General features: G+C 43.0%; 1 protein-coding gene across 9 annotated transcripts in view; it reads right to left on the bottom strand.

The window, feature by feature from the left end:
* The window catches only part of PACRG (parkin coregulated), a 640,692-nt gene that overhangs the window by 271,361 nt on the left and 355,190 nt on the right, over nucleotides 1–14,141 (bottom strand). For all 9 annotated transcript variants that reach the window (XM_055114297.2, XM_057302618.2, XM_003820237.5 and 6 more), the window contains one exon: nucleotides 11,845–11,994. In XM_055114297.2, coding sequence (XP_054970272.2) covers nucleotides 11,845–11,994 — 150 coding nt within the window. The remainder of the gene's footprint in view (nucleotides 1–11,844; nucleotides 11,995–14,141) is intronic.

The following is a 14,141-nucleotide window of genomic DNA, read 5'->3' as shown; positions in this document are numbered from 1 at the left end:
GGTTTTTTGGGGGGCGGGGGCAGAGGCAGAGTTGTAATCGGTATGCAAAATCTAAATTAAAAGTCATTGAATGGAGAATGATTTTTAATTTCATTGTATGACCGCCTCCAAATGAATATAAATATGCTCACTAAAGCTCATATTAAAGTACTGTACTTAAGAGCAAAAAAAGTAAATTGATCTTCGAGGGCTCTGAACAGAACTTGGTCATAATAACGTTGCCATCATTACCTTTCTTCTTTATTACTTGGAACATTAATTCAAGATGTACATGAGAATATAATACAGAAAGCAGGCAAGCAAGAAAATATCAATAATATTTGCAGTTTTTCTAGGGAATATGTCCATTGCATTTTTCAACTCCACATTTATTGATGGTTAAGCTTATTCTGAGCCATTTATATTCCATTCTGTCAAAGTAAAAATTACAGATTTTTAAGAAAGGCAATAAAATGGAAAGCTGATTTCATACTAAGTGGAACATTTCTCCAACTGTTTCCTATTTGGAGAAAGCAAACCACAGGTGTGGCAGGGAGCTGACACGAGGGTCCCTCGACCTGGGTGAGCTGTGGGCCCAGGCAGGTGTGGGGGCCACCGTCAGCAGAACTGCTTAAAAAGTCGCGGGGAACTGGCCACGCGCTGGGGGGTACAGCGGGACGTGCCTTGGTGTCCTCGGAGGGCGCGGTGGCTGTGCTCTGCTCCTGACCTGGCAGCTGGAACCCTCTCGAGCAGCCTGAAGGTGTCCCCAGGGGCTGGCCGCGCGACGCCTGGGCCTTCCCTGCGGTGCAGAATGGAAAGGCCGAGGCAGCAGGGCTGGAGGCCGGGCAGCACGCCGGGCGATCAGTGCACGGCATGGGAGTGGGTTTCTCACGGCGAGCGTGCACGGGTGGGGGCATTTTTGACCCTGTGTGATGGAAATCTAGAAGGGCCCAGGGATCCCAGCACGAGACGCTGAGGCGAATGCAGCTGCAGGGCCGTGGAGGCTGGACACAGGTCCCTGCAGGGGAGGCCGTGGTGGGTTCGGGCCGAGCCGTAGCCGCCTCCACCTGGCTGTCCTCGGCCCCTGGGGCAGCCCAGGAGTCCAGGCAGCCACGGCTCCTGTGTCACTCCCGCCCTCCTGACCTCAGCGGCGGGGAATTCCTACACAGAGGCAGGGAGAGGCGAGGCGACACAGCCCGTCCCTCTGCGAGCTCCTAGCCCGGAGCCCGTCCGCGCTGGGCGGGGAGAGAAGGTCTGAGAGTGAAGCCAGCTGCGCGTTCCCATCAGTCTCTAGAAGAGCACGTGCGACTCAAGGAGCCTGGGAACTCAGGGGAGGGCAGAACAATTTACTCGCCCTCACTACCCACCCCTGCGAGGGGTTCCGCAGTGGCAGGGAAAGGCTCCTCCACCCAGTCAAGCTTAGCTTTTGTCTCTCACCCCCTTTAAACGGACCTTTTAACGATGGCATGAATAGTGATATTCAGCATAACAATTACACTTGGTGACATTCTTATTTTCTCTGCAATGTCCACAAAGAGACCTTTAAAAAGTCATTAGTTGGTGCTCATGGAAGATTTGCATATAAAGGAAAATCAGAATGAACTCTTAATTATCAGCAAATCCAGAATAGGTGATATTTTAGGGGACTTAAAAACTACAAATTATGAGCTGACCGAATAGAGAATCCACCTTAAATTAAAGCTTTAGAAATTGCTATTTGCTTTCTTGCTCAGATTAAGTAAAACTTTCTGTTGCATAAATAGAAAAGAACGCTATTTTCTCTTGGGCGAATATGTGCATGCCTGCTCATTTGGGGCCCATTTTGAGCGTTTAAATACATTAAAGCATATTATACAGATTTCTCTAGGCATATCTGTAAGTTCTTAGCTGAATTGGTGGCAATCTCTGATTGGGAAATGTGCCAGTTCCCAGCTAGCAGGAGGGATGTCACTGGCCAAGCACTGGAAACCAGCCACAACCCAGTCATTTTGTCTGTGGATCCCTGTTGGGGTACCTCAGAGGGGTGGAGGGGTGACAAGGTGTCAGAGGCATTTAAACCAGAGCAACTCCATCTTAAATAGAAGCTGGGTAAAATGAGGCTGGGACCCACTGGGCTGCATCCCCAGACAGTGAAGGGGTTCTGAGTCACAGGATGAAATAGGAGGTTGGCACAAGACACAGGTCAGAAAGACCTTGCTGATGAAATAGGTCGCAGTAAAGAAGCCGGCCCAAGCCCATCAAAACCAAGATGGCGATGAGAGTGACCTCCAGTTGTCCTCACTGCTACACTCCCACCAGGGCCATGACAGTTTACAGATGCCACGGCAACATCAGGAAGTTACCCTATATGGTCTAAAAAGGGGAGATATGAATAATCCGCCCGTTGTTTAGCATATCTTCAAGAAATAACCACAAAAATGGGCAACCAGCAGCCCTTGGGGCTGCTCTGTCTATGGAGTAGCCATTCTTTTATTCCTTTACTTTCTTAATAAACTTGCTTTCACTTTACTCTATGGACTTGCCCTGAATTCTGTCTCGCGTGAGATCCAAGAACGCTCTCTTTGGATCTGGATCAGGACCCCTTTCCTGTAACAAAAGCCCACATTCCAAACATGGCTTTGAAAACAGGTCCAGCCAAAAGCCAGTTGTCCCAACTGTCACCCGGCATCTGGGCTCTCCCTCCTGGTGAGGAGGGACACAAGAAATAGGACCTCTACCCAGCAAGGCAGATTGGGAATAATCGGAGGGACGAGCCCTCTGTTCTGCTAGTGGGGGCGGAGTCAGGGGAGGTTACTGAAAGGATGGGATGTCTGATTGTGGATCTGGAGGGAAGAGCAGAGATAACTCCCAGAGTCCCTGGAATGGCAGTAGGGTGTCTCGTAGGCTGAGAAGCAGGCTTCAGATCACATGGCCTGTTCCACACACAGGCAGGGGGCATGAGTGCCAGTTCCAGCTCCATCCTGAGCTGCTGTTTCCATACTGCAGTTCCCTTTGAGGACTGAACTCTGACCTTTTACTTCTCTTGCCCAAATTCCTATCTAAGGGACCTGGGGAGTCATGCCCCACAAACCATAAAATCTCATCAGAGAGGTTTGATTTAACCCTATATAACGTGGCTTACTTTCCAGCCTGACTCTAGCATAACCTCACATGACAGACAAAGTAGAAAATCAAAATATTTCACCCCAAATATGTTTCTTTGCCATATTTTGAAATGGCCTGAAAAGTCATTTTAGTGGGGAGAAAGTTGTGTCTATAAAGAATCTCTATTAACATAATAGATCTTTCCCCATTCCATGCCCTCCCAGTCCTGAAGAGATTTATGGAGAGTCTAGCATCTTTTAAGGGTCTGATTAGGAAACATCTGCCAACTTATTTTCTCTAAGGGTACCACCTATGAGACTTCATCTACATAATAAGAAAACTGGTTTCCACAGCCCCTTATCTTGACCCTGACACTCTTTTCTGTTGATTCCAGGTGTTTAGACAATAACTTAACTCTTTCAACCAATTGCCAATCAGGAACTCTTCGAACCCACTATGACCTGTAAACCACCGCCCTTCTGGACCAAACCAATGTATACCCCACACATATCGATTGATGTCTTATGTCTCCCTAAAACATATAAAAACCAAGCTGTAACTCAACCACCTTAGGCACATGTTCTCAGGACCTCCTGAGACTGTGCCTTGGGTCATGGTCACCCATATTTGGCTCAGAATAAGCCTCTTTAAATATTTTACAGAGTGTGACTTTTTTTGTTGACATCTTTCATCACCGTTTCAGAAGCAATGAATGGGATTCTCTTACACAAGCCATTCTAGATATACCACATTTGCCACTGGTCCAGAAACAATGGGGATGTGCCTGGGCCATGAACCTGTCTGCAACTCAGTATCCTCCTGGCAGTCTGATCCCTTCAGGTAAAGTTGCATAAGTGGGGACAGTGTTAAAGCCAGATGCTGGTGAAATGGGGATGTCCAGGAGAAACTTGGCCACGACAAGTTGGAAAGATTTATACAGAGAAACCACAAATATAAGGGCCAATCGAAAACAGAACACAGTGGAAAGAGGTTGGGATTTCACTAGTTCACTGGGGCAGGCCAGTGAACCTGCTGATGCAGCCCTATGCGTAGGTCACTACTCAGCCCTTCTTTGCAATGATGTGAGAGGGCCAAGGAAGGAACTAAACTGTCTTCGGGGGAAGGGAGAGCTGAGCAGTGAAAGTTTGTCTGGGTTGGAATATTTGCAGTTAGGAATTAGTAGCATCTAGAAAATGAACTTTGCATTGCATTTCTGACTGCTGGCATATGGGAAAGGTATTGATTCTTGAATATTTATTTCATATGTAATCATCTTAGATGTTAATTATGATATTAACTTAAATAGATTTCACTTAATTTTCTTGGAAGGACCATATAAAGCCACATGTATTTGGTTCTCTCCATAAATCCTGTGCTGCAGGTAGGAGACATTTACCTAACACGCTAGTTTCAAAGCACTTACACTCGATTCCACAATTCATTCCCCTCCTTCTCTCCAAGTAGATACTCCTGAAAAATGACCTTCTTATAGTTCTCTGCAAGTCAATGAGCTGCTTTAATCCTCCCAATAACTTGGTTTTTAAATTATGGAGACTAAGGCACGGAGTTGTTACATAACCCGTCAAAAGCCACAGCTGGCAAACAGAGTTTGAACCCAGAAAAACTGCAGCCGGAGCCTTTGCGCCTCAGTGCTGTGCTCGGCAGCTGCATGCTTTGTCCCATTTCTTGTTTCTCCACAAATTATCCCATCTGCCCAAGCATCTTCCCCTGCTTGTCCACCAGGTGACCCACATTTATTGGTACAAACCCCTTTAGGCACACAGTGGCCTGAGCCTCCTGCCCAGCTGGTTTGGGCCGGGACAGGCCCAGGTGAACCGACCTCACCGTGGCCAGGTCCCTGGAGACTGGGCTGGTGCAGCAGCACCCTGGGGTGCTGCTATGGGATCCCCAGGGCAGCATCCAGAGCTGTTGGAAGTGTGAGCTTCCATCTCTGGTTAGTTTGCAGCATTACTGAAGAAGAAGTGAAACATCAATTCCCTGCAGCTCCCCTACTCAAAACTTATCCAGGCCCAGTTTCTTTCTTAACTAAACAAACCCTTCCTGCTGAAAGGAAAAGGCATGACATTTTTGTTGTTGAAAGAGGGAGTTTTCATTAGTCCGTGCAGAGCAGGCTCAGTATCAGTAGTTACAACACGTGAAGGAGTGAAACCAACACAAAACCTCTACCTTTAGAAAATCAAAGATGAGATTTTCTCCCCACAGACTGTAGGAAAGAGGTATATCATCTGGACTGGATTGAATAGTGTCTCCCCCAAATTCCTGTCTTTTCCAGAACTTTAGGATGTGGCCTTACTTGGAAATAGGGTCATTGCCAATGAAAGTAGTTAAGATAAAGTCATATTGGAGTATTGGAGTAGGGTGGGCCCTTAATCCAATCCTTATGAGGGCTGGTATTCTCATAGGAAGAGAAGAGACACAGAGACAGACGCACAGGAAAAAAGGCCACATGAAGATGGGGCGGGACTGGAGTGATGCATCATCCACAAGCCAAGGAGCTCAAGGACGGCTGGCACCTCCGGAAGCTCAAGGACGCTGGCACCTCCAGAAGCTAGAAGCAGCAGGAAGGAGGCTTCCCCGGAGCCTGCAGTGAGAGCTGGCCCTGTCCACACCTTGATCTTTAACTCGTAGCCTCCAGAACTGGGAGACGATACATTTCTGTTGTTTAAGCCATTCTGTGTATGGTAATTTGTTACGTGGCTCCAGGAAGCTAAGACACAGCCTTCAGAGCTGGATTCTGATTTCTTTAGATATCGCCCTACCAGGTTACAGACAACTCAGAATAATCCTTCCCTCCGGGCAGGCGCAACCAGGGAGGTCTACAGAGAAGAGCACATAGAGACGTAATTTACAGTTTGACTGACCCCACTCCCCTGATGCTTTTTATAAGTGGATTTGGGTTGAAAATAGACTCAAATGTAGCAGTCTCAGTGAAGAGGAAAGGCATTTAACCTCATAAGCATGTGTAGGTTTCACCATGGTAAAGAGGTCTTTATGGGCTGACCACGCGTGGGGGCATCAGGTGAGGGAGGGAGGCCTGAGCCCTTCCCAGGACCATCTGCTGTCCTGGGCTGCCCTCTCACTTAGATCACTGCACAACCATCTGTTTCTGTAGAAATGAGTCCTCCCTCCCCATCCTCAAAGATGTTCCAGGCTTTGGGAGCTCTGCTTATAGAGAATGCTTGGAAGAAGTAGGGATATTGCACTTGGAGAAGTGAATACTGAGGGGGAAGGAAAGTTTTCTATAATTTCCCGAGGGCTTGCTATATGTGGAAAAGGATTAACCATTGTGCTGTGTAGTTTAGATGAGAGAGGTGAACCAGACGGAAATGTTAGGTGTAAATTTCCTTTCAAAACAGGAGCTGCCTTTCTCTTTGGAAGTAGAACAGGCTACCCCATGAAGCAGTGAGGCTGCTTGGACAAGACGGAACAAATAAGTACTGGTTGTGTAGGCTGAGTTAGTGAACTAATTTCACACAAGCACATATTAGGCACCTGATTCTACTAGGTGTGCCAAGCTCTATATAAGAAAAGGAAAGACCAACACAAACATTTTGCCTTCGTGGAAGTAATGGTTGATTAGTTTGGTAAACTGGAGATACTCTTAGACCAAAGGACCCCTACATGGATCTTCCAACTTTATAATCCCAGGATTCTCTGCAGACAAATGAGTTAAGTGTGCACGGAGAAAGTGCTCAGAGAGACTAGATATATGCGTGACAATTCCAAATCTAACTTTCAGAAATGTGGGGGGCAGTAGTTCTAATAACTTCCTCAATGAATTTAGGATAATCTCATGGTTCAAATTTAACACATTTAACCATTTCAAAGGGACTTCGAAGTAAATTTCTAAAATGTAAATTATGAACGCAAAATTGTTCAGAATTCCATGGGGAATGAACCTGAATTCCAAAATTAAATGTAAATCTCTGTGAGGAGAAATAACCTTTACATACATCAACTTTGGGACAGAAAAACTGAAAGTTTTGTTGCTGCTGTTGTTGTTTGGTAATCCATTCCCAGACGTTCATCAACGTTTGAAAAGAGCATGAGAATTGGTCCCAGAGAATTCACACGAATATCAAGGAGGGTTATCAAGGAGGGTTTGAATCAGGTTGACTTACAAGGCCTAGGTTCTCCTTAGAAGTTGTTTTAAAAGATGATCAACATAAAATAATTACTTCTATTTCTTAGAAGCCATTTAAATTACAGGTCAAAGACCTGGTACAAACATCCTAAAATTTTGCAAACTTCAGGCATCCTCATTCCCTATATGTTTTAATGTGCCTGCATCTGAATTAAAATTTTGTCTCTTTAATGAACTTTTTATTAGTCTATAATGGTAAACATCTTAGATTTATCTTAGATAAAGCCAAGCAATTTGATTCCTAAAAATGTGGGGACAGGATATTTCATTATTATGTTTACTTTTGCATATTTCATGACATAAATTTACAACATTATCAGAGTCTCTGATATCTGGAGTCTGAAATCTTTTAGGTAGGGATTGTTTCAGAACTATTGGTACTGTTAGAAATGAACCAAAATATGGTCAACAGGCCTGTCGGAGAGCCCTAATCTGCTGGCAGAGCCCATATTCCAGCTGTAAAAGCTTTAATGCCATTTATTGGCTCATGCTCCTCAAATGTAATACTCTGCATCATTAATTTGGTAGTTTCATCTCTGAAAGCTATAAATTGAAGATTCCTATTGTTTTAATTTTCTGTAACCTTTAATAACATTTGTGAAAGAACATAGGAAAGAATAAATTGCTATTGGCTGTATGACAAATGCATCCAAGGAATATTTTGTAGGAACTCCCCTTTCTCTTTCCCCTCAAAGCAGTCACTGGAAAGACAGCATGTTTTACGTCCAAAATTCACTGTTTAGAATGCAGGGAAATGAGCTCAAAAGCTTAGATAGCAGTTTGGTTTTTTCGAAGAGGACCCTGGCCCAGGCTTTCCTTGTCTGTGCTGGAAAGAGGTTTCTCTTTTGTAAATACGATGTTCCCTAAACTCCAGTCACATATTCAAGCTGAGAGATTATGCCAGGAAAGGATGGATTTGAAAACCTGTTACCAGTGAATGAATCTGAGTCTTTCACTTATTTGGCCACTCGCCCTGCATTTGGCAATTAGAGCCAAAATGAACCATTTGAAGCAAAGGCACTGACGCAGCTGGTGAGACCGGGAGGCCACATGCCACTCACAGGCTCACAGAGGGCCAAGCGACAGGTCACCCAACGAGAGAGCGCTATGGGTCACACACAACACTTTCAGTTGCCTGGTTATGTTGTTACATAATAATTCATAGAGCATGATATTCTTCTATAATATATACTATTGTATGTATATAATATTGGATATGTATATAATGTTGTGTAATCATAATGGCTCTCTCATTAATACCCGGTCATGGACAGGCTCCATGTGAAGGTGCCCTGAACACCTTGTCTCGAATTATGCCCACCCTAATGAAAAGTTGTTACGATGCATATTTTGTGTAGACAGAAAAATTGATGATTAGAGACTTTAAGGGATTTGCCTGAGGTCACAGCTTTTCTGGCTCCAAAATGTTACCGTTTAGTCTACACTACCATTCACATCTCAGATTTATCTGTTCTTGTTTTAACTACAGCCTAACTAAACTCTGTGAAAAATATTATGAACACACAAGAGGATACAGCCACTTTCTCTGCTAGAACAAGAATGATCTAGTGGGGCTGGCTCTAAGTTTTCATTGCTCTGATCGTGTAGATGGGGCCTGAACTGGTGCTGTGAGCATGGACTGTTCCTCCTCCCCTACTTGATTTCCAACTGGTCCTTGAAAAGACTGGAAGCCTGGGCTCCTCACATGGGCCACTGTCCCAATGTCCAGGTCCCTGGCTCTGCAACCCCCACTGCTTATTTCAGAGGAAGTTCATGTGGCATTAAAACAGGAGACATTGCAAAAACTTCAGGCAGTAGAACTAATCTAATGTTTGCGCTTCGAGGGGATGCTGACAGACGGACAGGTCATTTTATTTGAAAGAATATTTTCTCTCATTCTTTTTTGTCACTTGTATCTGGTCGCATTCTAAAAAGAATTTCGTAGTGGGATTTGAAAGAAATATTTTTGAATCTGAGTTTAACGAGACATTGATTTACATAAAAGAGAAATACAAAAAAAAAAAAGAGGAATACGGAAATGTGCAATTGTTCTCAAATACATTGAAATTTAGGATGAGTTTTTTCTACTGCTACATACTGTCAATTTCTAATGTAATTTTAATTGTAAATATTATATCTGTTACTAAGGACATCTGCTTAAATAAAATAAGTATATATAATTTTGTGATGTATATCATAAAGCAGGCTTTCTTAAAATGTTATTAAAGCTAAACCATTTTCCTAGTGAAAATTCTAATGTAATTGAAAATCCTGCGATAAGCTTTTTTTTCTGAAAGAATTGGATCTAGGGTAACATAGCTACTTTAAAGAACAGTTTTAAGTTTTTATAGCTAGAATGCTCCAATTTTGTAATAGGACCCTCTGAAAATACAGCAAACTGCAGGCTGGCATTGTTGTGACAGGTTTCTAAGATAAGTAGAAAATGAAGCGGAAGATAATATTTTTCCCTACAAATGTCAGAAAAATGTTAAGCAGAAAAATAATTTAAATGTAGAATTCCTGATGCATGTATTTAGAAAGACTCCAAAAGAATTAGCTGAGTTTGGAACCAATTAAGGACTCTCGTATGAACTTTAAATGTCCCACATTGATAAAATCTTACTAGGGATTTATTCTTAAAGTCAATAATTTTCTTTGTTAAGTATATGAACACCTGTGAGTTAAAGATTTAAAGAAAAACTATAATGAGAAAGCAGTAGAAACCAATTGTTTTGTTTAATAGTCTAGAGCTCCCAACAAGATTTATCTGTCTTCGCGGCAGCAATATTTATCCATCTTTACAGATTTCCTTGAGGATAAAGAAAGATTCTAATTGTCCTTTGAACATCACTGATTTTCTACTTTTATACAGGGATACAGAATGATGCTTAGATATAAGTTCTAGCCTTTATTGTGTGACCAACAAAAGCATTAAAGCAGTGTTGCAGTAGCTACCTATTCCCAGATACTCAGGCAAGAAAGGAGAAATGTGTTCAGGCTCATCTTCCAGGATCATCAAGTACAGAAACAACTGTTCACATGGGAGGAAAGCTACAAGAGGCAACTTTTGCAACAATTAAATGGAAATAGTAATAGTACATGCATCATAGATTTGCATGAGGATTACTGAGGAAATATTAGTGAATCGCACACTTCACAAATGTTAACTAAGACATTTGGGGGTGGCTGTTCCCTGATGCTTCCATCTCTTTAATAATGCTCTCATCTCTAGCAGAACATCTTTATCTCTATCTCCCTCAAGTTACTAGAATCTAAATATGAGGTATGCAGTTAGAGTTTCTTTTATCGACCTTACTTGAAAAAGGTGCACGTTGGGAGTCTCCCATAACTTCATGGATATTTGCTGCTACTATATGGTAAAAGTATGAACTATGAATGAAGACTGTTTAAATAAGTATTTTCCAAATGTAGGAATATTGTTACTGAAACATTAAGTTTTAACAATAAGAGACTCAATTATTAAAACCCAGTTATTACTTTGCTTAAAGACTAACCATCTCGCCTGAATGTCCACCTTACCCACAGCTCTTCAGATAATTTGAACAGAACACCATTGCAAGCACTCCACTACAGGCACTGGTAAGCTCCTATAGCTCCAGTTTGAAGTCCTTTTTCTAAATATGTATAGTATTTAACATATAAGCCAGTTCTACTATTGAAAGAGAGCTAAACGCTTTTTGAGAATTCCATGATTTCCTGAATAGTCTATGCCTGGAGCAGACATAATAGCAATTGAGTAATAATATAAAAAATAGTGATTCCAAACAAAAGTCTGTTTGTGGCAGGAGCTGCTGTAAACTCAGCTTCTTGTTTGATTTTTTTTCTTGAATGTATGATGAGCAGATCATGTTGTAAAAGTTTCATTCAGTGCTCCATTAAATTACTAACTTATTGATACCACTATCAGGAAATAACTTCAATGTTGACTTATACCATGCATGTGAGAAGTATGGAACTTCAAAATTAACAAGAAAAAAGAAAATTAGACTCATCATTTCAATGAAATCACACGCTTAATGAATAGATTTACATCCACTGCCTGCCAAAGGTCACCAAAAACTTGCTAATATCTTTGTTAGGGTAAAATAGAGCCATATGAATTCATCTGTGTTTTCCAAAGCTTATAGAATAATACTACAAAAAAATAAATGAATCATCAAAACCATTTACCAGATTTCAATAATAGTGCTTAAAAATTCATCTTAAACCAATGGAAAAAAACTGACTGAAATTGTAACAGGAAGTATCTAAAGGTAGAATCACTATCAAGAAAAAGAACAAACTCAAAACCTACTAATGTATTCAAAAGACCATTAAAAAAACTTCACAGTTTAATTATTGGAAGCTTATAGAACTGCTAGCGCTTCTGTACTGAGTAAGTAAGCTGTACCTGAGGAGTAATAAATGAAATTGTTAACTTTACTGTTTCCCTAGGGAGTAGCTGGAGAAGGCGTGGGAATATGCTATTTAGATCTCCAAATGGATCATGGTTTATATGCAATAATAAATCCTAAACGTGTTGCTAATTAACTCTACTTCAAACCACTCCCTTTTTCTTTGGCTTAAAAGACATTTTGACTCGTGGGCTCACTCACCGTTCATGTTCTTAAAGATGTTCAGGACAGGGAGGATTTGACGGTAATAAGGCACCAAGGCCTTGCCCACCATCTCAGCTGACACAACCAGATGCTGGAGGACCTTGAGAGTGACACAGATGACCTGTCGGTTTCGGAGGTTCAAGGCATCTATACGGTAAAAGAAGGACCAAGCAGAAACTATTTTAATAGAAAGCATCAGTTCTACAAGGTTAAGGTAAAGTTGTCTTGTGGTTGCATTTAATTAAACTGTGCTCTACTGGGGACCAATGGGCCTTTATTATTATAGCTTTGGATGACACATTGCAACCCTAATGTTTTAAATGGAATCTTGTCTGATTACTGTTTATTGTCCCCATTGGCACTGATTTCTCACCAGCCCTAGGAATGCAGCTCATTTTCCCCTCGTAGAAGAGGCCGGGGCTCTGAGTTGGATAAGCAGTATGAAAGACAAAAGATCACTTAATGTTGCTAGAGTTAAAGGAACCCATGTGGGTTGACAACAGATACATTTTCATGCAACAATCTCTTTCATGCAACAATCCATACAATTCTTAAAACCATTAACATGGAACGAACATTTGGGAAGGAGGGTGGGGCATGGTGTTCAAAACTATAGGCTGGTTACAAACACCGAGAATATTCTTGGTAGAAGTGAACATAAAGTGACTACGTTTAGGCCCTCACAAAGTAGGAAAGAAAAGCAAAATTTTTTAAAGTTCAGTTAGAAGGAAACAACACATAAGCTATAAGAGACCACAGGAATATGCCAGTTCTAAAGAAACAGTTCTGAGTGCAAAGTAACAAGCTGTACTGCAGAGACAGAGCAAGATGCCACCAGGGAGGGTCTGAAAGGCACCACTTGCCCCAGTGGGAAGTGCAGGGGGTCAGGAATCAGGATGCTGATAACTGGCTGTGCGAGCTTGGCCAACTTACTGGCACTTTCTTGGCCCCAGTTTCTTCAGTCATGGGAGCCTGTTACGCACTTTCTAAGATGGCAAAAAGTACCACGGTTTAAGTAGAAGAGCCAGATAAAACATCTATTATAGAAGGTCAAAAGTGCGATTAATAAAATGTGATGCCTCAGATGACTCCAAGAAGAAGTCAGAGGCTCTTATTTGTAAGATGTTCTACCTTCTAATGAAAAAGATTGACTATGACCTTAAAGCAGATGCCACTGTGAAGGGACAAAAGGACCCAGGCTATAAAAAGAAATGATGCTTTGGTCAACACATCTCTGAGGCAGTCCTGACATTGTTCTTGAACTCCAGCTCACATTTCCATCAGCCTGGATCTTGCCAGAACCTCAAATTCAGTTTGTTCCAAAGACTAAATTTCCTCCCTGAACTTCCTCTTCTTCCCTATGTTCCTCATATTTAGTAAAGATAAACCTTGTTCCCAGTCACTCCAGGTCAAAGCCTGTTTCTCCTCCTTCGCATTCCTCATGTTACCAAATCATCTGGTTTTCCTTTTGCAGTATCTCTTGAATTTGTGTCTCCCTCTCCATCCTCATCAACACTCCTCTGGTCCTGGTCTCCATCCTCACCTCCTCTGCTCCGGTCCCAGTCTCCATCCTCACTGCCTCTCCTCTGGCCTCACTCTCCATCTTCACCTCCTCTCCTCTGGTCTCACTCTCCAACCTCACCTCCTCTCCTCCAGTGTCAGTCTCTATCCTCACCCTCTCTGCTCCAGTCCCGGTTTCCATCCTCACCTCCTCTCTTCTGGTCCTGGTCTCCATCCTCACCTCCTCTCCTCTGGTCTCACTCTCCATCCTCACCTCTTCTCCTCTGTTCCTGGTCTCCATCCTCACCTCCTCTCCCCTGGTCCTGGTCTCCATCCTCACCTCCTCTCCCCTCGTCCTGGTCTCCATCCTCACCTCCTCTCCCCTCGTCCTGGTCTCCATCTTCACCTCCTCTCCCCTGGTCCTTGTCTCCATCCTCACCTCCTCTCCTCTCCCTTGGTCCTTGTCTCCATCCTCACCTCCTCTCCTCTGGTCCTGGTCTCCATCCTCACCTCCTCTCCTCTGGTCCTGGTCTCCATCCTCACCTCCTCTCCTCTGGTCCTGGTTTCCATCTTCACCTTCTCTCTTTTCATCCTGGTCTTTATTTTCATCTTCTCTCCTCCAGTCCCAGTCTCCATTTTCACCATCTCTCTTCTGGTCCCTGTTTCCATCCTCACCTCCTCTTCTCTGGTCCTGGTCTTCATCCTCACCTCCTCTCCTCTGGTCCTGGTCTCTAGACTCACCTCCTCTCCCCTGGTCCTGATCTCCAGCCTCACCTCCTCTTCTCTGGTCCCAG

This window comes from Pan paniscus, chromosome 5 (assembly GCF_029289425.2).
Source record: "Pan paniscus chromosome 5, NHGRI_mPanPan1-v2.0_pri, whole genome shotgun sequence".
In the NCBI taxonomy this organism is placed as follows: Eukaryota; Metazoa; Chordata; class Mammalia; order Primates; family Hominidae; genus Pan; species Pan paniscus.
The sequence above is the reverse complement of the archived record's forward strand: the minus strand, read 5'-3'. Positions and strand labels throughout refer to the sequence as shown.